The sequence below is a fragment of the Onychostruthus taczanowskii genome, unplaced genomic scaffold (assembly GCF_017590055.1).
Source record: "Onychostruthus taczanowskii isolate IOZ18803 unplaced genomic scaffold, ASM1759005v1 scaffold34, whole genome shotgun sequence".
NCBI lineage: Eukaryota > Metazoa > Chordata > Aves > Passeriformes > Passeridae > Onychostruthus > Onychostruthus taczanowskii.
The window spans coordinates 4655915-4681034 of record NW_024500794.1 but is presented as its reverse complement, the minus strand read 5'-3'; the positions used below and the strand labels follow the sequence as shown (position 1 = coordinate 4681034).

Genomic DNA, 25120 nt, shown 5'->3' with positions numbered 1-25120 from the left:
AAGTCCAGGAATTTAAAGCAAAGTTACCTTTTTAAACGGCCTTCAGAACACTTGAAAAATGCATATGGGAAAGGATCGCTTAAAACTGCTCAACCAGGCCTGTCTCTGTTGCCTTTCCCCACAGGCATCATTTAGTTATTGCCTGCATATAAATGAGGCAGGCTTTGATGGAAGAGCTATCGACAAGGGTACCTCTCTCCATTTTTTTTTTCCTGACATGGGGAATTCTGCAGAGGAGAGAACCTAATTACAAATAGTCAGAAAGGAAACATCCAAGTAATAGAGGGATAAGTTTGGTATTCCTCTGCTAGGTTGATGTCTACTAAACAAGAGCTAGTAGGGGGGGGTCTTTGAGTTCGCAGACTATCTAGCTAAATGAATAGCCTTTGCTGTCATTAGTATTTTGATGGTACTTTTATATTTAAAGTCACTTTCAAAACGTCTCTTCTGGACAGCCCTCCAGAACAAAGCTGTCTCCTTGTGAAGCTATTTCCAGCATCATAAAGACAATGCACACCATTTGCCACAGCAATGTGAAGACAGGTCCAAGTGTATTCTATTTACAACCTTAAAATTGAATTTCCAAGCTAGGGTTTGACAGGTGGAAACAGGAATTTGCAACATTCCCTCCTAGATTTATTGACATTGTATAACCACTAGATTAAAACAGGAATTGCAAAATGGAATGATGTGATAAAATGCAGCAAAACGACAGCAAATATCAGTAAGACCACAGTCACAGGGCAGTGTTTGCCAATAGTATATTCAATTAGGGGCTGAAAACATGCAGCTTCCCTCACCTAGGTACAATTCCCAGACACTGAAATCCTGGTCATGAAGGCTATAAACTTTGAGGAGGTCTTGAGGCCCTTCCAAATGATATGAAAATCTCTTTGGTTAAAAACTTGAGTTTCCCACACACACACGTTTTGTCATCCCTGCCATCCTTGTCAAGAGCAACTGATTAACATGCAGTTGGGGCTTACAGGCCAAATTATAAGATGAAATATGCTGGGAAAAGGTCCCACATATGAAATCCAGATCAGTTTTGGACTCATTCTCTCCTTCAAGCTCTCTAGTACATAACTTTATGAAAAACTGGTCCCTGAACACAAATTAAGGCCTTCAAGGCATCTGGGCTAATTTCTTTTTTTTCTGCAACGAAGTGTTTTCAGTGAGACAGCTTAATCCTCAAGTGAGCTGGGTCCTGATACAAACACCCATAGTGTCAAATTCATAGACAATGACAACCACAACCCCATTATTACTTAGCATAAGCTAGGCCAATAACATGGGAAATTTAGACAAGTTTATTCATTATTTCAGAGGAATTTAAGTGCAGACATTTTTTAAAAGGCCTACAAGCTACTGTGTGGACAAAGAATTTCATATTGGTCACTGTGTTTTCTGAAAGAGAGCTGCAATAATGAAATACTTTTGCATGCCCATAAACAGAATTCATGGAAACATTCACCCTTACAGAGAATAATCTTTTCCTGTACAACTGTGGATTTAAGCCAGCAACTTTGTGTAAATTGCAAGAAGCTGTGAAAAAAATTAGAAAAAATTTTAAAACATCTAAGGATTGAAATCAAATCATTTTCACAACTTGTCCTCTTATCAGCACCTCAAGAGTGATCTAAAACTTTTCAGGATGCATCTCACTCTGTTTAAATTAACTGAAGTAGTTTTTTAGGCAGGTCAGATTTGGCTGAGTAGCTTTGGGTTTGGAGGCACAGGTAGGTGCCAAGAGGAGTGTTACAACTCTATCTCTGTGAAGAATGCAGCCCCTTCAAAAGGCAGAAATAGCTGGCTTTCCATTTAAGACACAATACGTTTTATTTTGACTATGGCAGCCACAGGAGTACTGAGGAAAACACAACTTTATATGGCAAATCAGCAGACTACTGGCCCGCACAATCTCACATTGATATGCAGATGACATTACTTGTATTCTGGGATATGAATAATGCCATAAATGACACACAGAGAGTATTTTCTTAAAAGCAACTACAGCTTTAAATGACACACTCTGATGCTAAGCAATGTCTGATCATTTTTTAAAGGCATTTGATCTACAAACAAATCAAGTTCCTGAAAGATACTCAACATCAGCTGTCACACGAGGAAGGAAGGTGAGCAGAGACAGACAGATGAGGGAGATGAATGGTCAGAAGAGTTTTGGGTATGATCTCCTAGTACATTACATATCTCATACAGGAATAATGTAATGTAAATACCAGCACATCCCCAGTGACCGCTTAGTTTTGACAAGAGAAACAAGCACTTGGCTCAGTGGCTCAGCAACTGCACACCTGGTGAGAAGCAGCAGCCCAAGGAGAACAGAGGGCCTCAGGGGCTGTACATAACTCAGAACCACTATTACTCTTTCTAAGAAGGCTATAAAACTCTTCTAGGGCTGGGGTGGAACTAAAGAGGGAGAGAACTAAAAAGAAAGGAAAATGAATAAATAATCTATTCCTGCTGAAGGTCTGTGCAAACCAGGAACATCAGAACTTTAGGAAGTCTGGGTAGACTGAGCTGTGCCAGAGAACCCCTGTGCTTACATTCTGCTCTGTGCCTGGTGCTATTCCAGCCTTTAATTGGAGAACAACATCTGAGGGTGCTCTGAAGCAATACCACTTCAACACCCTAAGGTCAACAATGCATAACAGCTCTGCAACTCTTTGTTCAATCCCGTTGCCATCTGTAGAGAGTTGCGTGAATACTCAGTGCCCCCTGCCCTCTTGTGCATAGTGACCAAAGCCTAACACTCGATTTTAGCAACAGAACTTTGTTAAACTGCCTCCTAGAAAGCCTCTCACCATGGCACGGAGAAGAGCACTCTGGAACAGTTGAGGATTCCCTAGGAGAAGAAAACATACCTCTGCCCATGCCAGCAGCACTACTTGAGGTTGACACTTTGAGCATTTAAATCCCACCCTCCCTCAAAAAGCAAGAGTGCTTGATGTGCCAGGCTGAGCAAGGGAAGTTGTGCACTGGACCTCACCTTAGCAAAGAGAGGGGACAGACTGGGCAATGAAACACATTAATGCAGAGAGGGGGACTTGGGACATTCAGTCTCCAGCTTTTATGTCTACCTAGATACTGGAAAAACACCTTCGCTTCCAAACACATTCATAGTTTCCAGACTGTCAGGAGAAAACCAGACAAGGGGCAACCCTTGGATGCTTTTAAAACATTTCTACATTGATTCCTTGAGATACAAAGCAGTGAGTGAGCTGAAATCTCCTCTTACTCAAACCTTATTTTTCATAATTATGCATCTTTAGTGTTTCATAACGACCAATTTAATCACTTTTGCCGTTTAGAGGGCTACAACAGCCAATCGTGGTAATAGGCTTGGTATTTGGTAGGAACCATTTAACGCCCAAGAGCCCTTGTTCTGGGCCACTTGATGCCACTTAAGTTTGACAGACAGACTCTCATTAGCACAAGTTGCAAAATCTCTCAGATGAAGCTCATTTCTTTTAAACAAACTCTGCTCAGTGATCCCCAAAGTCTCCAAGCAAGGAAATTTTTAGCTCACTTCAGATCTGTGCAGGTCTGTGGAAATTAATCAGCATATTTCACCATACTATGGACTTTCTATGAAATTCCCTACCTTTCCTCCTGGGAGTTGTTCTCTCATACTTTGCACATCAGATCTGTTCCTCCCATGGTCACCCAGCCTGTCTCCTGGAGGGCCACCTGGGCTTATGTGACCTTTATTTTTCACGTGTAATGCTCATGATGAGCTTCTGCTCCACTCTGACCAGCCTGCACTCTGAGGGACAGCTCTCATAACGCAATTGTGTCTTGCTGAGGACAGATAAAGCACATTTGGAAACCTTTAAAAATATCTACAGATCTCTAGCTGCTGCTAAAATTGCTGCCCTTGCCTTTGCCATCCCCATCTGTTCTTTAGATAGTGATCCAAAATGCAAAAAAATAAAGCTTAGGGCATCTGAACTGCTTTAGATGCTCTCAAACTCACATGCAAGTAAGTCTGCACCCCAACTCACATGATCCCCAACAGATTTGAAAAAACTCATAGTTGACTCATAGTCAACAATGCTGACTACTTGCTCCAAACACAACCAAAGCAGGCCTCCCTACACAGCTGCAAGGAGGAGCAGTGGGATGGCAGTGGGATAACAGGAGTGCTGCAGATCATGTTTGCCAAATGCATGGACGGTGACTTCTGAGAAATCTCAGGCTACCGCAGTAAGGGTATGCAGGGAAGGACAGAGGTTTTTTCTCAAGGACTTACACAGCAGAAGGGATGGCTTCTCCTCAAAGAACTTTGTGTTCAGTGGGCAGGCAAACAACTCAGCATTGCTGTTAAGCAAGGATGTTAGATCTACGATGTCTGGTTTTAAAGCACTGAATCCATTCACTTCTGCAATGCTCCCCAAGAACAAATTTTCCCTTTACATTTTATCTTTTTCCCATTATATCACAACCTTAGTACATGCAATGAGACTTGCAGTTGTAAATGTATGAATGTTACATGGAAAACACACTAATATATGAAGAGCTACCTGCTCAGTGATAGATGAAAGGCATTATTTTTTGTCACAGTCTGATAGGACAGAGTACTACCTCACCATGTGAACAGTCTGAATGCTTCAGAAAGGCAAAAAGCCCCACCATATGTTGATCTACCTGAGCAGAAATCAGTCCTTAGAAAGGAAAGATCCATTTTCAACACAACAAATGTCAACATCTTCCATGACTACAGCTTTCTGACATGCAAAATGTTGACCTGAGAGAATGGGTGGTGGATTGCCCTGCATCTGAACAGTCTAAATGGACCTCATGTTCTAAACCACCAAGCTTTGTTCCACTACAACTAAAGCAGTATGCTCAGTGCCACCATTGAAACGGACTCTTTTTCATCAGGCACACACTGACAAACCCACAATATTATGAGACACTGTGTGCACCTGTCCAAAGCCAAAGAGAGCATTAACTGATGTTATGATATATTACTTGAGCAAAAGCACAATGCCCCTTAATTACAGGCTGCCTGCTAAGGTACACTCAGCAGGAGAAGAGTTAAGGTTGCATCTGTAACCTTAAATCTAACCTTACCAGGCTTGTGAGTGCTTAACAGTGCAACTTTAATGTGTTCTTATCAGAGCATTTTTATTGAGCCATTATTAACATTGGTTAGATACAATCTAGTGTTTCCCAGATCCCCCTCATCCCCAGCCATTACCTGAGCCACACAGAACACAAGATTCAAAGGAAGCATTTAAGTCAAACTCTGCTATCGTTCTCCAGACAGCCAGTGCTGCTAATTCCTTAGCAACTCCCTTAAATGGGACTTGAGTTTGAGTTGCTATCTTGCATGCCCTCGGCCAGGCTGCACACTGAAGGAAATCCTCTACTGATAATTAATAAGTTCCCCTGACACTGCCTGCTCATTAATCTATTATTTTAGTCCTCTAATTACTTTTGTCTGTTCAAGTTAACAGTCTCCTTCCCTCATCTTCCCTGGATCTCATGCAGGAGATGCTGTACAGCACATGTGACTTTTCTTTGTTCCCAAGTCCCTTACAGCCTCTGCTCTGTGCGTGGACTCCAAGACCCATCCCAGCCTCTTGCAAGGAGTGACTTACCTCTCCATGGGTCTGTATTTCACTCAAGTTATGGCACAGGCAGCTCCAGGCACCAGAGGTGAAGCTTGCTGAAGAAATATCTAGGGAACATGGGTGTCCCTGTGTCATCCCCTGAAGAGCTCCCAAGAGCCACAAGGAATCCTCCTGATAGCAGTCAAATGGTTGCAGATCTCCCCACAGGAACTGGGGTTACTGAATTTCACAGCGCCCTGAGTTCCTTCTGTCACAGCAGCCTCTCCCCTGTAGTGGGTTTGGCTGAGATGGAGTTTATTTCCCCAACAGCAGACCTCAGAGCACTGTGCTTTGCACAGGGAGCTAGAAAGGTGTTGATAACATACTGGTATTTTGTACTGCTGAGGGGTGCTGCCACAGCATCAAGGCTGTCTCAACATTTCCCCCTCACCACTTGGCTGAGGATGAGTGAGATCTTGGAAGGGGACACAGCCAGGACACCTGACCCAAACTAACCAAAGGAATATTCCATACCATTAGGCATTTTCGCAGCAATAAAAGCCAAGAGAAAGGGGTGGGGGCATTCATTACGACGATGCTTGTCTTTTGAAGAAACCACTATGTGTACTAAAGCCCAGCTTCCTGAGAAGTGGCTGAAGATTGCCTGCTGGTGAAAAATAGAGGGTAAAAATAAATATTTTATTTTCCTTTGCTTCTGTAAGTGGCCTTTGCTTTTGCTTTCTCAAACTGCCTTTATCTTGACCCACAAGTTTTTTCCATCTTATTTTTTTCCTGTGCCTCATCCTGCCGAGGAGGTAGAGCAATAGAGTAGCTTGGTGGACGTCTGGCACCCAGCCAAGGTCAACCCACCACATACCCAAAGCCCAACAGTCAGCACAAATTAACTTTAAGTCCCTTGGGCAGAAGGGGAGACAGAAGCAGGATCCAATTATTTATTTGCTTGGAAGATGCCCAAGTACAGCAGAGATAAATGCAGTAGATAAAAGCAAGCATGTCAGAGAGAGGCTGGAGTTGAAGAGTTTGCAGTCTGACCTGAGCTTCTGCAGTTTGGGGAACTTCTGAAATTTCGTCTCCTATCATGATTGACTCTAAAAATACTAAATCTTTGACTCTGTCATGCAGCTGTAGTTTAGCATGTACAGCCAGAGTTTGGACAGGTGTAGAGAACCATGGCAGATACTCTGCTCTTACTTTTCATGCTTACTGCTATGTTTCACAATTCTACCTTAAAGGAAATGCAAGCCTTTGAGGTTGGTGGATAAGGCAGGTAAATATCAAAAAGCTTATCTGTGCAGCAAACTGCATGGACACACACCAGCATGGTGAGCACACGAATAAACACACAGTCAAGTGCTCACAAATAATGCATGCAGCAGTGTGCACCTGCATACTCATGCAGCTTTTACAAATATACAGTCTGCACAGCAGGTACGGAGGGTGTCAGTGACATATGGCCACCATTACAGTGCTCGTAATTAGGATCATCCAGCCAGCAGTTCTCAGCCAGGCACATGCAACAGGGCAGTGACCCACAGGCACCCTTACGAGGAGCCAAAGGAGCCCCTGGGAGACTGCATTGCTCTTCCCTTTGCCTTCCCCACACTGCAGCAATCTCATCTCCCACCGGTGCCTTTCCTGGGATACAACCCCAGACAAGGGGTGGGCTCTTTGAATGTGTTATATAGTGCCATAAATACGGTCCTGTCCTCATTCCATGACCCCTCCAATCTGCCACTGCCCTCAGCCAATACAACCGAAATCTCCCGTGATCACTGCCTTTTACAGACCATCAATACCTGCATTACACTTTTCTACTTTGCAGATTGCACTGATCCCTTGGCAGGATATGCTTATCTTTCCAGCAGCTCGAGTCACTCCAAACGGGGCGTGAAATTCACAGGCTGCATCAGACCACAGCTCTTGCTCCCCTGGATGGGCCTGCACTCCCCAGCCCCTCCCAGCCCCTCTGCTTTGCTCCTCTGCTGCAGTAACACTGCGGTGGGCACTCACTGGGAGTTTATGAGAAAGGATGATTTGTTCAGCCAGTGCATGAAAAAATACCGAGTACATCAGAAGAGTCGTATTTTTCAGGTGCTGCTCCGAAAGAGGATATGAAGAAGAAATAAGAACAATGCTTTTGTACATGCACCTCCTAAGAAAAAAATAACCCCCTGAATCATGTTTCCAGTGTCTCATGCTTTTCTTCAGACAGGAAAAGGAGGGATGTTGTGAAGACATATTTCTGAAAGGCTCAGAAGGGAGGCTGACGAAGCAAACAGAGCACAAGTGTTCACAACACCAGGGTCTGTCACAGCCTGGCGTTACCAAAATAGCTCAGTGCCTTCAGCTGGGAGACTCCCACTTCCACTACGACTGTATTCAGGCCTGGGAGAAAAGCTCCACACTGCAGGAGGCTGAGTGACACCTAACCTTGCTGAAGCAGTTTCAGGATATCTTGCCCCTAAAGCTGGCTTTGTCTTTGCCCTAGGTTATCGACATATACAGGAGACTCTTGCAAATAATTTGTTTAGCCCTACACCCTGCTCTTCTCTCTCACACTATTTTTCAGCTATCTCTAGAGCTGGAATATATAAGCAGCTTCATGATTGGGATTGGTGTGGGGGTGGAGGCAAGAGACAGTAGGATAATTGTGCAAGAGGTGCTTGAAGGGGTGAAGGCTTTGGGGCTGTCTGGAGGGAAACTCCCTTCGGACACCCTGTCCTAGCAGGACCCGTGTGCTGCAGTAGATGCTGTCATCCATGCTCACTGTGGCCCTGAGATGAGACACTAGGTCTGGCTCCAGTGCAGAATATATCAGGCACTGAAGTCAGTGCAGCCACTGAGATCAGTTGTAGTCACACAACAGCATAATAACAAACTGGTGGTCTCTCCCTTTAAATGGAGGGAAAAAAAAAAAAAAAAGGCATGGACCAAGCATAAGCTACTACCTTAACTTTCCCTTTTTATTAGTGTGTCTCTCTCCTACTGTGAAGAGAGTGAAAAATATGCTTGCCTTAAGTAAAACCACTTATAGATTACAGCTACAAGGGAAAAAATTTGCAGCCTCCTCATTTTCTTCTTTAGGCTAGCTTTCTTAAGGATGTTTGAATTGAAACTATTCCATTTAACATGCTATGATTTTTTTTCTCTCTTTAATTCACAATCAACCTCTCTGTATCTTTACAAACACATTTAAATTTCCAGATGCAAACTACAGCTGCAAACACGGAGTCGCCGATGGGGAATATGACCTCCACATGGCAGGGGGAATGGGACCCAGTCCTAAAATATCCACCTTTTACTCTGGTGAGTCCAGGGAAGCTCTGTCTCCCAACCAGCAGCTCCAAGCACAAAGGACCCAAAGCAAACTTGTGAGTTCAAAGCACTAGAGGGAGACACAGCAACACACACATCCACACCTCATCAGTGTCCTGTACTCAGTAACCTTCTGTTCAGACACTGTTTTACTGCAGTTGACTACCTGAGTGCTAAATGGTGTGTTTGGAGAACAAGGAGGGCTGGTAGGGAAGGCAGCCAGATGGACTGCATGTACCACTCCCAGCAGGGCAGGCCTGGGAGACATTTCCCATTTTTGTCCTAGTCAGGACAAAAAAGTCCCTTGATCTTAATGGGTCTGTGGAATGGGTAGGGATGATGGAGAAATGGAAGGCTCATTAAGCTGCTCTTGTGATCGTGCTTGTGAAAGCACATGGTGATTCCTTTTCCTGACATCATTAATTATGGGAGATTTTGAATACTCATCTTCTGGGGTGCCCAGTTTTCACTCCCACATCTAAGCCCTCTGGGATCCATCAAGACTGGCTCATGGATGTTGGGGAGGAAAAGCAGCTAGCTGTTCCTGGATGCCCCAGCTAAACAGGAGTGTCCCCACTGAATATCACTAAGCTTCAGGGTAGAGGCACAGCACTGCAAAGACAGTAATATTACAGCATGCAGTGAACTAGAAAAATGCTGCTTTTCTGTAGGTGGAGGAAAGTTTTCATATGGACACAATCCAGCTCAGCCTTTAAAATACTATGGAAAAGACTTTAAGAGCATGACCGACTAGAATTGGTACCCATCTGGGAGAAGATAAAAAGGAGGCAACTTTGCTAGACTCCAACTTGCTGCAAGGAGCAACATTTTTATGTGGCAGGAAGGCAACTAACTTGGTACAGAACTGCCACATCTTGCCAGAAGCACAGACAGCCTTGCCAAAGGTGGAGCAGACAAGCACTGACCAGAAGACTCCACATGTTCCTCTCCAACCACTGCTGTAGGCAACAGGGTAAATTTCCTGCTCACAACAGCTTTATTTGTCTTTTTCTCCAGAAATGCCAAAATACTTATGAGGCCTTGCTCTCCCTCTCTGCCCTGGAACAGTAGCTGTTAAAAAAATGCATTTCATGCATAAACAGTGTGAAACAGCATCACCGCCCATGGTAACCTAATCGGGCATGATTGCAAGGTGATTACAAGAGGAAGGATCCCTGTGCAGTGCATGTGTTGCTGAGCATAGAAGGAAGATATAGTGTGCTGGGGAGAGAGAACCATCACAACTTAAGTCTGTTACAGATGAGGAAGGAGGCAATGTGGATGCAGCTTGTGGGCCCTAAGAAAAACAGACCTCTAAAAATATAGGAAATGTGGAGAAAGTGTTAGTAGGAAGCAAGTAGAGGTTGAAACAACTTTGGATGCCTTCTGGAGAGGACCTGAAAAAGTTGAAAGTTTGGCTTGTTTCCCAGGCTCTTTATGAGACAGCATCCTCTTCCATTTTTTTTCCCCCCCTACATATTGGATAAGATGAAGACTAAATCAAGAGAAAAAGACATTTCAGAAAGTGTGCTAAAACAAACTGGGAGTGTATAAGAGGTAAACTGAAAGGTCTCTGTGGAAGATGTTTTACCATGAAGTATTTTGAACATGAAAGAAAAAAAAAAAAAGGGGGGGGGGAAAGAAGACCTGTTTAAAAAATCATCCGTTGCCTCAGTTGTTTTGTTAAACAAATGCCTTGTAAACCTCAAGTTTCCTGAGACAGTTTCATGGGGAGAAGGTTGTGAAATAAGAACTGGCATAGTAATGCCACAAAATCCCCACCAAATCCAAACAAAAAACCCACCCCATGCCTCCCAAGACAAGGCTGCTTTTCTCTACAACTGTTTTACTAAGGTTTTAGGAGAGCAGCAGAAAGATGGGCTAAATCCAAATTAGATAACCAGAAAATCTGCTTCCCACCGCTACCTACTGACCACAGGGCTGACTTGTGGTGACTCTGGCTAAGGGTTTTCTGCTTGTTACTTTCTTTGGGCATAAACTGGGTTTCTCTTTGCAACACAAAGTGAAGCAACAAGGCTTTGGACTTAGGCAGCAACGAGAAGCAAGCCAACACAGGGCATAATGAGCAAAGTTGTCCATTGTAACCCATACAGCCTTCTTAACTCATGCCTTCAGAAGCTCTCTGTCTCTGCTTGCTTCAGTGCTCAGCTCTACAAGGAGACTGGCATGCACTGAAGGAAAATACACAAGTGAGCGGGAGTGTGAGATAATCTGTCTCTTTCACTTTTGGTCTTATCCTGATCTCTGAGCCCCAAAGCATAAAGTTTAACATCCTTTTCAGTATTTTTATTGTGAATAACAAGAATATCCAGATTTGTTCACATTATCCTCAGGAATACACAAGCTGGTTGAGTCTTGCCAAGTTCTCATCTTTAAATAACTTTCCATGGCAATGAGTTCTACAGCTGTTTATGAACATATTATATGTATACCATCTCAATTACACAGGGCATGCAGGCACATTTCTGTATTCTCTATCCCTTCTAAACTTCCCAGGCTACGGTAAATTCCCTAAGACTCAATGTGAATTTCTAGCACCCTCTAGGGAGAATCAGACTGGCATATTTGACAAGCCTTCTCATCTCCTTTCATTTTATGCTGTGACATGAAACTTGGGTGTTGCAATCAAGACTTATCTGCTTTGCACTAGACTGGTTCTTCTTATGCTGTGATTACCACTGTAATAACTAAGCTCTTTTTCTGAGCCAAAGTAGGTTTCTTTAGACTGTCAGGTGGAATTTGGAAGAATCCAGAGTGTTTTATTCTCCATCAAGTGGCCTTGCTGGGCTGAGGCCAAGGAAGTTGGATCCAGAATGGGATACCTAGTAGCTTAATACGTGTTTCCTACTCTGTAGCTTCTCAAGGAGAAGGGAATTGCTTGTTCCTCAGCTGGTAACTCAAGCCCTCAACTTTAGTCAATACAAATTTGTCTCCCTGTCTCCAGCTCTCAGGCTGCCACCAGCATGGGTGCTAAAGGCATTTGCTAAAGCACCCACGAGCAAGGCCCTTGGGAAGGTTTTAGTCACTGATGCTTTGCGGCAAAGAAGCAGAAACACGAATGGTACTGCTCTTGTGACCTCAACTACAAGCTTCTCAACACAGGAGATGGCTTTTTCTTCTGAATTTGCCTGCCCATGCACAGCAAAACGATTGGCAGTGAAATCTCTGGTAATTCAGAGACCTTGTAACAACTGTTCATGTTCACATTGCTGCAAACCTAATTCACAAGAGGCCACTCTTTAGGGCTTCCCTTGAGAGTTTATTGGTAAGGATATGAATGTACATTAATTTTTCTTCTTCCCAGAAAGCTCTTTTTCAGTCAAACAGGCACCTAGCTTGGGTCTGAATAAGACATAGAGATGAGAAATGATAAATTATACTCTGGACTGTGATCTCAGCAGCTTACAGGTAGGGAGAAGACACATTAGCCTGAATAAAGATAAGTCAGTAGAGACACTGAGTAAAACTAAGATGGGCTTGAAAGCAGGCATAGGCTACCATCTCTGACCTATTTTACTGGAGTATTTTCTTGACTGTGTTGGTTGTTATCCTGGTGCAAGGTACAGGGAAAAGAGAGCTCCTTCTAACACAACTACCCACAGATGGGTAGGCTGCCTGTGGTACCCCTCACAGACCATATCAGTGTGATAACTGATGAAAGGTCCTGTGCAGGTGCAGCTCTGGGATATTTGAGGTTATTGCATTCAGTGACAAAAAACAATCTATACCTTTGTGGGACATGGATTAGGTAGGTTATGAGATAATATTAAGGAGAATAAAACAATAGGGTACTGCCCACTCTTGGTAGAAAGAATCTGGGTTTTGTCTGTTTCAAGAGATGACGCTATGGAGTGTTCCCTAGTGAAGTATTCCTGACCCTGACAACTGCTAATTCATGCAGACTGCATAGGACATCATCAATACTCACCCCCACTCTAACTCATCACAATTTCCTGACAAATCCAGTTCAGATCTTCAGTTTTATGGCCTTTGCTATGTCTTACCATCACAAACCAGGGTGGCAAAAGTCATCAGGTATGGCAGGCTTAACAAGCCTGCAGCTGTGTCCTGAATCACAGGAAACGGATCAGACTATGTGCAGGGAGGGATGTGCTGGCTTGCTGCTGGAAGGTGCAGGTCAGTGATCCCAGAAAAGAGCTCTGCTGGCTGGAGGAGAAGAGCTAATGAAGCTGTTTGTGCTATCAGACAATGCCTGTTAAATTATCCACAACTACTCAGACCAGGTTTCCAATGTCCTACAGAACAATGGCCTCTCAGGTGAAAAAGAAAAGGGTCGCGGTGACTCTCTCCACTTGCTCTGTCAAAATACAATCTGCCAATCATCTGAAGAGGAATGTAAGAGGAGAGCAAGGACTTGCATTATTCCAAGAAATGTCATTCCTGCTTTCATCAAATTAAAGCTGATCTGTATTGTCATTTGCCATAGAATTATTAAAGTATTATTCCCCTTACCTGCCTTCCTCTCAGGCATCAGTGCTACAGTCGTAAACCTCAGTCACACTTCAGCTTTCTCACAGGGTTAGGAGAGGTTTTTTTCCTGTGGGCTGCTTGAGGGCATCAGGAGTTATAGTATTTTCTCACTTGAAGTGAGAAAAATGTGTGGTTCAACCGCTCACTGAAGAACCAGAACAGGTAGCAACATAGCAATTTATAAATCAATTTTTTTAACTTCCCAAATAGACAGATAAGTAAGCTATGATTGCAGCATTTAAATGAACTATCACATGCATCCCTACCTTCTCTGCCTAAGTACCAACACTGCCTTCTCTTTGCATTTGTATCTTCCACTTCCCAGCCAACAAGAATTCAATCATTTCTGTGGTCCTAACTCAGGTAATTAGCCAACAAACTACATTGATGAAGTAAATGAATGAAAGAAACAGGAGACAAAGTTGCTAATGAACTCTTTGAGGAGAGTGCACAAAGTAATTTGGCCCTCTCGCCCCTGATACGGGCTTAATTCCACTACCTGGCCATTCAAAACCTCCCACACAAGCTCAATAACACTCTTCCTTCCAGTTCTGCAGTAACAAGTCTAACCATGAAAAAAATTGAAGGAGAGAAGTATATTTTAGAAACCTTTACAATGATCTAAAATAGCTCTTTGATGCATAGCAGATGTCTTCAAAACTCACATAAATGGAGCCAAAATGCCTTGCAGTTCTGGAAAAGGGAGATTCCAAGATAAGACATGTTTCCAACTGCAGCAGCTCTGGAAGGTATTTGGAATTTATATTAATTGTCAACCTCAAGGAAAACATTTAAAAGAAGCCCTTCTGTCTCCCATTTTGAGACAAGTGTCTTACTGGGCTTTATGCTGCTCAAAGACCTGATGTCTGCCTGAAAGCAGTTCCTCTGTATCTGTAAAAGACAGCAGATGGGTTCAGATGGGGAAAAAGAAAGAACCACAATCAGTAACACATGGAGGTGACAGACTGAGGACTGCCTGCCCTTCATCATAACCTCTAGTTTGTTACACAGGAGGTGCTTGGCAGGCTTCACTGTAGGGAGGAGGACTGAGGAGGGATTGGAAAGGAGTCAGTGAGATGGTGCTGAGGGATTCTAACAAGGCAACAACTCTGAGACACACAGCACGGGAGAAAAAATATGAAAGAACATACTGGAAAACTGAAAAACAGAGCCAAGAAATCTGTCCCCATGGTCACAGTAGGGATGGAATTCTTCAGTTCTGTTACTAACCAGAGGGGATAGCCAGAGTGAGGATTTTTTCTGTGGAGACTTTTGTAAAAAAGGAAAAAAAAAATCTGTGTCTGATACAGTGAAATAGGTGGTACAAATGAAAAAAAAAAAAAAACTCCCACAAAGCAGCAACAGCCAAAATGATGAGTCAAGACAAGAATCTTCTCACTGCTCTGAAGAAAGCATCTCATGTGTACCAGGTCTTAGATTTCATGAAGATTTAACACCCTTAACTCAGTTTTAGGCTGTGCTCACAGAGCAGCTAGGGAGTATCTTTTAGTTGGGGACAAGAAAGAGAACTGAAAGACTGATGCAGCAGTAATATGGAAGATTTGATATGAAGTAAACCTTAAGAACAGAAATACAGGAGCTAGAAGATTCTATATACATAATTAAAGACGAAAAAAATAAGTTCTCTTCTCCTATGAATGTAAATGGCACAGTCATACTTAATTCTGAAAATAAAAAACCAGAAGAGAAAAGTCAGGTATAATACCTCAGAGGTATTATATGATGATAATACCTCAGAGGACTAGTGTTCCCCTAATCAGCCCTGCTCTCACCTCTTCGTGGCAGGCTTTCCCCATCTTTTTTTCTTGGCATTGCAAGAAATGAGCCAGAAATACAGACTGCATATCTAGCTTTCATATACATGAAAGCTCAGGAGAACTTTGGTTTGGCTGAAGAGACAAGACAGGAAATCTAAGTAACCCCAATCTCAACCACAGGCTCCAATCCAGGTGGTTCTGGATGTAGCCCTTAGAATATTTTCTTTCTCCAACTTTCTTTCTGCAACACTTTCTGGTTTACTTTTCTCCCCTTCTCTGGCTGCTGAACTGCAGTAGAAAGCTGGACTATCTGTAGCACATGCAGAATGTTTGTTCTCTGCCTTCCTCAAGTCCTCTTTAACCCCTTACATATATAACAGAAGATCATTCATATGGGGCTAATCAATGTTTTCCCCATGCATTTTACATTAAAGAATATATGTTAGGAAAAGAAATCAGCTAAAGAGTTTTTCTCTCCTCCAAGAATGTGATATGGAAGGATAGAAACCTACCTCTTTTTCTCAACCTACAGTTAAATCTTTAGGGGTTGAAGATTTCCTTGCAACCCAAGCTGCTAACCCCACAGAGTCTGGCTACTAAAAAGACTTTCTCCTCCCAACTTTGCCACATCCTTGAGCATGGAGGGCACAGTCAGATGGCAGAACAAAGATGGCAAGTTCTCCTTTATTCTCTTACTATCCTGCTCTTCACTCACCTTGAAGATCAATTGCCTTCTTTACTCACCAGAGGACACAAGGCTTCTGGCTGTCTGCCAAAGTGGAGAGCAGTATGAAATAAACTGGGCCACTGTTTGCCTCTCCCTTTTAAGGCAAATCAGTAGGAAGCAAATCCCATGGTTTTCAGAAAGAACCTCTTTTATGCAGTGTCTCAACAGAAATCCTTTTCCCTCAGTCTAGCACCAGCAGCATTGCATCTCCACTGTGCTGTGCATTACCAGCAGTAGAGACTGGGACAACTAGATGAAGACCTAAGCTAAATAGAATTACAGGCCCAATTCTGCAGAGCATCTATTCAAGTAATTTCATTTGTTCACTTGGAAAACCTGGTTATTGTGTCTGGGAATTCACACTGCAAAACAAGCTTGAAGTACATTTAAGATTCTTGCCACTTTTCTATAGCTGCCTATATTGCTACTGAAATTTTCTTTGATGCTGGAAGAGAAGGGAACAACTGTACAGTTCTCAAATCTAATCCAGTTGGATTTCTTACCTGTAGGAGTGAGGTGCCTCCAGGTGATGACAGGCTCAGGACGCCCATTTGCCATGCAAACCAGGGTCACATTGCTGCCCTCATTTACGGTGATGTCCGAGGAGATATTGGAGATCTTTGGTGGAACTGTGAAGACAAAAGAAAGTTTGACCTTTTTACAAGCAGAATTATGGAGGGCAGCTTGCCTGGCTTAATCATCTACCTACCTATTAACCAGAGCCAGTCACAAACTCACCTCACAGACTGCACCCCTCTCACTACTAGCTGGGTTTCTGAAATTACATCAGAGTGGTATGTACTGGTGTGTAGTTTGTATTTCAAGGGTCTACAGCTAAAAATGGCCTGTGCTGCAACTGCAATGCTTTGTGTTTGGACAAGTTTGAGGATCTTCATAAAATGACCTCTCAGAACTTGCCTGCCTACATCAAGGCTGCGTGGAAGGGATCAGCAGGCTTCAACTATCATCCCAGCTAATTTTTACACTCCAGGGAGTCCCAGATGGCGTTCTACATCCTCCTGCAGGATGACAGGCTTCAAGGCACTGACTCAAAGGGTGTATTAGTTATTGGTTTATTGGTACACCTCTCAGCCAAGAGTGATCCCCCACAGGTTACTTGCAGTATGCAGCTTCTGAATGACTGCACCACACATGGCAGAGTACCAAAGGCACAGTAGAATATTTAAGATTCACAAGATCAGCCATGACTTGGACATTCAAGATCCTTAAAAACTTTCCAAGCTGAGTTTGTGTCATGGCACCAGAGTGGCCATGAACTGGGACTTGAACAGGCACTTCCAGGTGTGGAGTGTGCCAGCTATTGCAGTCTTTCCTCTCTTACACCCATGTCTTGCTTCCATGCTTCACACCCCATCTCAGGTGGTGAGGGATTTTTACTAAAAGGAAATCCTCTAGGTTTTTGTTTGGTTTTTTTTTTTTTTTTTAATAAATTTTCAGCTTCCAAATTTGTGTGTAGCAATGAATGAAACAACATCATTTTCTGCTCTGCTTACCACAGAGTAAACAGACAGCAGCTTCCCCTTCCCCCTGTCTGGCAGGAGTGGCTGATGGTCCTTTTGAGGCAACACTGCCTATAAGCTAGGTGGGGAAAAGGAAACGAAGCCTGAAGAGAGCGACTCCCTACTTCCAGCTGTGTTGCTGGATTCACAGGAATGTTGTTTACGACCCACAGCTCATTAGCCCCTCTCTGTAGGCCCCAAACTCACGGACAAAGTTTGAGTACCTATGGCTATGGGACCCCCTTGAGGAAGAGAACCTGTTGAGCAAAGTGAGGCAGACATCTATTTTCCAACAGGCTCACTCACCCAGGCAAGGAGGGATTTAAGCCAGGTGCACTGGGGAAGGATTGCCATGATCTGTGGAGAAGTGACAACGCAGAGGGCAGTGAGGGAGCAGCCAGGGGGCAACACAATGGGGAAGGATTTTTGCACGCCTTGTGAAAGCAGGACAGCTGGGGGCCCACCTCAAATGCCTGTGCATCAGTGTAAGTAGCATGGTGGAAAACCAGCAGGAATCAGATGTTCACACAGATTCACAGTGGGATGTGTGTGAAAAACCATTGGGAGGACAGAGCTGGGTGAGACAGTTCTTAGGACTGGCCTGTAACTCAGATACAGACTTTCTAAGAAAGATAGGTGGGAAAGGAGAGGAAAAGAAATGCAAAGCACTGGCTGGCATGTACCCAGCTCTGAATGGTGAACTAGCTCAGATGTAAAGATCAGAGGATATCACAGTGCCACCCCTGTTCCTAGGTGTTTGTTACCAACTACTTCATTAAGAAGAGGCAATACTGCTTTAGACAGGTCGAATAAGCCTCACAATAACAGTCCCTCTTTAGGGACCAACCACTTTGATATTTTCTGGAAGGGAGGAAAGTGCTAGGCTCAAGCAGTCACACGTGGGGGTCCTACAGGTTCAGCATGAGTTAGCAGTATGCCCATGCAGTAAAGACCAAGTGTCCTGGGTTGCATTAGCAAGAGTATAACCCCCCAAGTGGAAGGAAGTGTCTAAAACCCTTTACATGGTGCTTATTAGACAGCATCTCAGGCATCAGATCAGTTTTGGGCTCCCAGGACAAGAAGGCCATAGACACACTGGAGCAAGTCCACTGGAAGGCTCCCAAGATGGGAGAACCTAAGAGAGATGTGCCTGTTCAGTCTGAAAAAGAGAAGGCTGAGGGAGATCTTATTGCTCTCTACAAAAAGTGAGTGGGAATGCGCAGAAAAGACAGAGGCAGGCTTTTCTCAGAGGTGCACAGTGAACACTGAAAAGCAGCTAACATGAGCTACAATGTAGGGAAAATTCTGACTCAAAATAAGGGAAAAGCTTTTACTTTCAAAAAGGGCTCCTCAGAGAGGGGATGGAAACTTATCCCTGGAAAACTCACTTCCTTTCTTTTCCAGTGGATGAGAGGAACATCCTGTCCCATGGCTCAGGACAGACCTGCTCATTGCTCCAGCCAGCAGATCTGCAGGCTGGCAGAGCCCTGAAAGTTCCGGTGCCAAAATCCAAACTGCTACTCTTACTTACTGGGAACAAAGCAACTTGGAGGGCCACCTCAGACCTGACAGAAGACCAACATGCACAGGAGAGGACAGAGGGGCTTAGTCTGGGAAAAAACATTAGAGGCTGCTATTTCTGCAAAAGTTGTGGTGTTCTGTCAGGGGACACAAGGACAGTGACTTTGGATCATCCTCAACACAACTCTCCATGGTGCATACCTGCATAAGGAGAGCGAGAGTCCAGAAGTAAAACCAGTGGCTATACCACATTTTGGGAATATTATCGAACTTCAAGGGGTTAACATTTGCATAAGGTAAAAAAGCCATGCAGCAAACCAGGAAGGACTAAACTGAAGCAGGACTAGCTGGTAAAGCTATGGGCCAGTATGAAGTCCTAATAGAATGGTGAAATGCCAGCCAAAATGGCTGAGGAGGGAGCAGCAAAAGCCACTACAGGGCAGCAGCAGAGCTCCAGCTGGGATGGGTATAAACTGCCACTCTCCAAAGCCATCAAAGACATTTTACCTCAAAGAGGATCAACTAAACTCAGCCAGTACAAGCAGTTTTGACCATGCCTACTGAATGCCCAAGAGGAAGAGCATGTGTCCAGATGGTCATATCTGTCTTGCCACTTTTTTAGATGAGGTTGAAAAGGACATCCAAGGCTGAAATCTAGTTAGGAATATAATGGCTGGTTCCTTTCAGCTGCCACCTCGGTCAGAAGGCAAGGAAAGGCTAAGACAAGGCGGAATAGGGCAGGAAATAATTTCCCTCTAAATTTAAAATCTGGCTTGGCTTCATCTGTTTAGAATCCAAAGCCAGTGGACAATAATTTCATTCAGATAAAAAGTCAGAGACTTTTAATTTTCAGGGCGTCAAGCCAGCATGTTAAAATGCCAAAACTGTCAGCACCAGCAACAGTTAGCATTGCCTCCTTGGCACTTGTCATTATTTTGCGCACACCTTTTTAGGACAACCTTAAAATGAGAAGCTTTGACCTTATTATTTTTCCCCATGTGTGGGTTGTATTATGTTTTCACAGGTCCCAGACTGCTGAAAGAAGGATTGCTGAGAATAAAATCTCCTGGGACCAGAATCTTCTGGGTGTCACAGCCTCCATTTGCCCAGCCATCTCCTGTTGACCCTCAAGTGGAAAATTCTTTTGTGACTGGCCTCTCTGAACTGTTAGCAGAGGCAAACCCACAGGCTGCAGCCCCACAACAGGGCAAGTACTATAGCTCAACAGCACTTACAGGCATTTTCATATTTTGACTACCAGCTTTTTACTTCAGGGGAAACCAGGTTGCTGCTGGACCCCTCTGGCTCCAAGGACCATGGGAAAGCACTGCCAGGGTCTTAATAACTGCTAAAAAATATAAGATTGCCATGTTTTTTCTGCTCTTTCAGTGTAAATCATATGGAATATCCATTACAATGCGCTTAGGATGTCCCTGGTTGGGGTGGGGAGCAGAGCCAGACATGAAAGGAAGCACACTGCAGTACCCCAGCCCTCCATCCCCAGAGAGGGAGGGTGCCCCACCCACACCAGGGACTGATTCTGGAGAGATGGGAATGAACACTGAGAAGAATGTCTTAAAACTCACATATTTGTTTCTTATACATCTCACATCTACAGGACAAGGCTGATGCCAGCCCAGCATCTCATCTTCCATGTCACTGACAGCAAATAACAAATCCCAAAGTAACCAGCCATTCTCCATGAGAGAAGCTCACATTGGAAGAGGAGAGCTGCAAGGCAGGAGCAAGACAAGGGCAGAGATACTGTAGGGTGCCCTGGACTGGCAGGGCTGCAGGGCAGGAGGGGTACAAGGTCAGAGCTGGTGTGGGAGATTTTAAGTCCCAAGAAAGATACAGTGACAGAGCTAGGTAGAACAGGCTTGTGCAGAAACAGCTTGCATCGAGGCTGTTATAGTTAATTGCCGTCAATCCTTCACTTCATGACAACTGCAACTCACATTAATTTAAATAATAAGAAAGACTGAGACATGAAAAATAGATCATGCTCCCCCAGCACAATCACTGTTGCTCTCCAGATGAAAGCAGGTGATTTGTTTCCACAAAAACACCCGCAATAGCAGTTATTACAGACCAGGGGCTGCATATGCGAGGCAGCAAGGAAACCACAAACAAGAAAACACACAAACATCTGCTGCTGTTATCCTTGCCTTTTATGACCAAAGCCCTTCAGAGCTCAAAACTGCTCCTGAGATATTACCTGGGTGGGCTGGATCCATGTTCTGATTCAAGGCTATAGAAGGAGGCAAGTGCTACACCCCTAATGTCAGTAACTGAGTGAGCCCAAAGGTTAAGAGACACGAGTTCACATGCAGGAGCTCCTCAGTGCCTTTCCAGGAGTGCAATGGGGGATGGAACAAGAAAGCATCAAGTCCACCCTTGCTAAAGCACTGCTTCTAGAGATCTTTTCCTAATGTTGTTTATGCTGAACCTGGCCTATGCCACAGCTCCCAAACAGCTCAGATCCCTGCCTTTTGATCAGAGCACCTAAACACAGGCACAAAGTGGGAACCACTGTTTAGCAGAACGGGTATTTACAGGCTGGGGGCAGCAGCTCCTGGCTCCTGCACTGATGGCACTCTGCTTTCATCATGCTTCACATGACACCTCAATGTAGCAGGAGGATGGCTTTGTGAGAAAAGGGCAGGAAGCATAGGACTAGGAATTCAACTCAGGTATGACAATAAAAAACGCAAACAGAGGGAGAGTGGACACCTAGCTGGAAAACTCTGAGCCATGTAAATGCACTCACATGCAATTCAGTCAGACACCTGGATTCCTCCCTCTGGGAAAACAATGTCCTACATCTAAGACCCTTGGATGGAGCTTTCCACTGTGGGGCAGCTACTTCCCAATCTCCAATTCCAATATTGCTCAATAGTGCAGTATTTTGTTAATAAGTCACAAAATACATTAAAAAAAATACAGATCTTATTCCCAGTCTACAGACCTATAATACAGCAAAAGCTATTTAATACCTCCAAGACACAGATGCAAACAGCATTGCAAGTGCCTAAAAAAGCCCATAAGCTTCATTTAAGTGGTCGAACTGCTTGTCCGGAAAAGGGCACCTTGGATACAAATGGAAAAATTCTCAATCCCTTCCATATATCCTCATTAGTTGCTTCCTCCAGCCTACTTCCTTCCTCTCTATAGGCAAGTAGGACCCCCATCTGTTGGATAAAATTAAGAGTCCCACCTACTAATACACAGGAGTCACCATCTCTCAGGGCAAAAAAAAAAAGAAAACATCAGGACTTCTCTCCAAAGTCAAAGGAACTTTGCAGCCACTAAAACCCTCCCCAGGTGCCTATCAATTAGCCTTGAGAGTTCTTATTTCCTTGTCCCCAGATCCCAATTAACAGCACTTTATATAAAACGCTAATAAGCCCCAAGGCAGAGGTAGGGGGGATGTTGACCATCATATGGTTCTTCAGTGCTTTAGAACAACCACCTTGCTCACCACAATTAGGGGTTCTTTCCTGGGGTAATTAATTGACAGCAAATTGGCCTCATTAGTCATTGTTTAGTTAAAGTGTTTAGTGGTGAAAAGAGAACCTGAAGAAGGGGCTGAGCTGCTAAACACAACTAAATGGTTTAATTTCCCTCTTATGTGTGCAGCAGGCTAATCACAGCTCTTTACAGCCCCAACAAGAAACAGCTTGTAGATGCTAAAGTCCGCAAAGGGAGCAACCTGATGGCTGGAAAGTAAAATCCAGACACCCTTTGGGATGCGGCATGGTAATGTTTCTGAAGCATTCTACAGAAGAAACACGACATCAGACCCAAGATATGTTTTTTACGGTCCGATTCACGCTGCAGCCTCAGCCAGAGGGAGACAAAGCTGTCAGCAGAGCAAGAGGGCAGAGAGGGAAGTTGTTGAACTTCATTAAAGAGAGTGGACTCTTTCAGAGTTTTCCGACCTTCCACTCTGCTGGGCTTGTTTCACTCTGCCAATGCCTCACTCAGCATTAAAGCTTCTGTGAAGTAGAGGCAAACGCTGAAGGCTTGGTTTTGTTTTTTAATCCCCTGGGAACCAAAAAACCTCTCAAAATACACTACAGAGTTTCCACAAGGTGTAAAAATTCCCTCTTTATGTTGTCTGAAAGGGAGTGCCTCATCACGTGGCCTTTAGGGAAGAGTCTATGACAGCCAGAGCATGGAAACCACTTTAAACGATCTGCAGTTCCCAACCCATGGTGTGCTCCCCCACTGCTCTGCACCACTGGAGCTGATCTCCATCAAGCATCACTGCGGATGCCAAGAGAGGCCAGGCAGAAGGAGGCACAGGAGCCGCTAGCTTGGGCCTTGCATCTTGGTGAGCTCCCCCCATCATGCAGCTGAGCCTCACCCGCTGAGACGCCAGGCAGGAAATTGTTTAAAATCCAGATGGGGACTGTGCATATTGCACTGCCCGGGAGCAGAGAAGCAGACAGGATCCTGTAAATCAAAGCCATGTGTAAAGCTACCCATGAGCTGGGTAGCATGTCAGAGCACACCACACTGGAGAGTAAGAGCTTACAAGCCAAAACATTTTGTCTGAAGGAATGCTCTGCCTCATCCAATAGTGTCTGTACTGTTTTTTCCACATAACATTGCATGGGAAGCCCTTCCAGTACATTCTTTCTTTCTTACCAGAGAGCAGCACAGTGTGTGAACGTGTTGCACTGTCCCATTCCTGAGCTGTTGGAAAAGACAGAACTGGTCTCAATTCCTTACACTCATTTTAACTGATTTTACTTTTTATAAACTTGTCTCCATCAAATTTTCAGGAGAGAACTTATTTGGCTTCCACAATGAGAGAAACACAGAAAAGAACATCTTAAATCTCAATCCAGCCTTGTTTTCCAGTACACTAAAGTGACAGCATAAGTCAGGGTTAAAAGCAGTCTCACTCCTGTTCATAGCCCAGCACATCCACTGGAAAACTGTATGCCAGCCTTGCACTCTAAAGCAGCTCCAGCTCTGAGCCTGAGCTCCAGCTTTTACCCAGTGCTTATTGTATTTCATCCACACCTGCCTTTTTAGTGTGCCCTCACCAAGCACAGGTTTACAGAACCCACATTTTCGGGTCCTGATGCAGTCCAGAAGAGCAGGTTCTCAGTTATGTGCTCAGCATGTAAATGAAAGCGCAAAACACAAGCCAGGCATATGCCCAATATCTGCTTATCACCAGATTTGCACCTCTGCATATGAAGTTCTTTGCTACAACCCTTCCCTTTCTTTTCTATTAGCATACTGAATTTATGCCACTCATCTGCAGTTCTGTCTTTAAAGCACTGCTCTGTGCACTTGCTGTTTGTGTTGCCACGGTTCTTTCTGCTTGTAAAACTGACTTCAAGAGCTTTATGGCTAACCCTCCTAGAGGAGCCTGCTGTGACAACACAGCCTTCCTCGCAGGACACGTGTAAACAACAACAGAAGTGCTTGCCATGCTAATCCCCAAGGATTAACTCTTGGAATGCCACCTAATCCCAAACATTTTAAGGACTGCAGATGTTCACAGCTTTTGGTCTTTGTTTCAAGTGTGTTTACATATTCCCTTAGACTGTTCTTTTTCAATCTGGTAAATATTTACTTATGGGACTGAAACAATAAAAAATCTTTCTGCAGACATAATCAGCCGTCCTGGAAGAGAAATCCTGTGAGAAAAGTTGTCCTTAGTGTCCGGGTCCTCCAAAGACATTTCTGAGAATTTTCTTAAGAAGAACTTTTTTACAGGAACATTAAGCATGTTGGATGTATATGACATGCAGCTGAGTCCTAATATGCAGCCTTTCTAGGGCTTGATTCAGAGCCAAGGGAACTTCTCCTGTGATGTTCACCTCTGGACAAGTCCTTTTACACCAAGAATGGGTGATGGCTTCAAGGAAATGCTGCAGCCAGAACAGAGATGCTTTATTAGACAGTTCAGAAAAAAACCCCCAAGATTATGGGTTTTCAACTGAGTCCCAGCAGCCCTTGGCTCCTGCTTGTTAACTCCTTCTTTAGGACATAGACTAGGGAGCACTAGCCAGGTATGATGAGAAAAAAATAACAGAGAAAAGCCTATGTCATTCCAGGGCCAGAGGTACAGGTCCAGAGAAGGTCCTGATAAGGCAGGTGGGGGAGTAATTTAATTTCAGCTAA

At 44.1% G+C, this 25120-nt stretch overlaps 1 protein-coding gene across 2 annotated transcripts in view; it reads right to left on the bottom strand.

Moving 5' to 3' along the window:
• LOC121339259 (limbic system associated membrane protein) overlaps positions 1-25120 on the bottom strand; it is a 982855-nt gene that overhangs the window by 88384 nt on the left and 869351 nt on the right. For both annotated transcript variants that reach the window (XM_041410922.1, XM_041410921.1), the window contains one exon: positions 16436-16561. In XM_041410922.1, coding sequence (XP_041266856.1) covers positions 16436-16561 — 126 coding nt within the window. The remainder of the gene's footprint in view (positions 1-16435; positions 16562-25120) is intronic.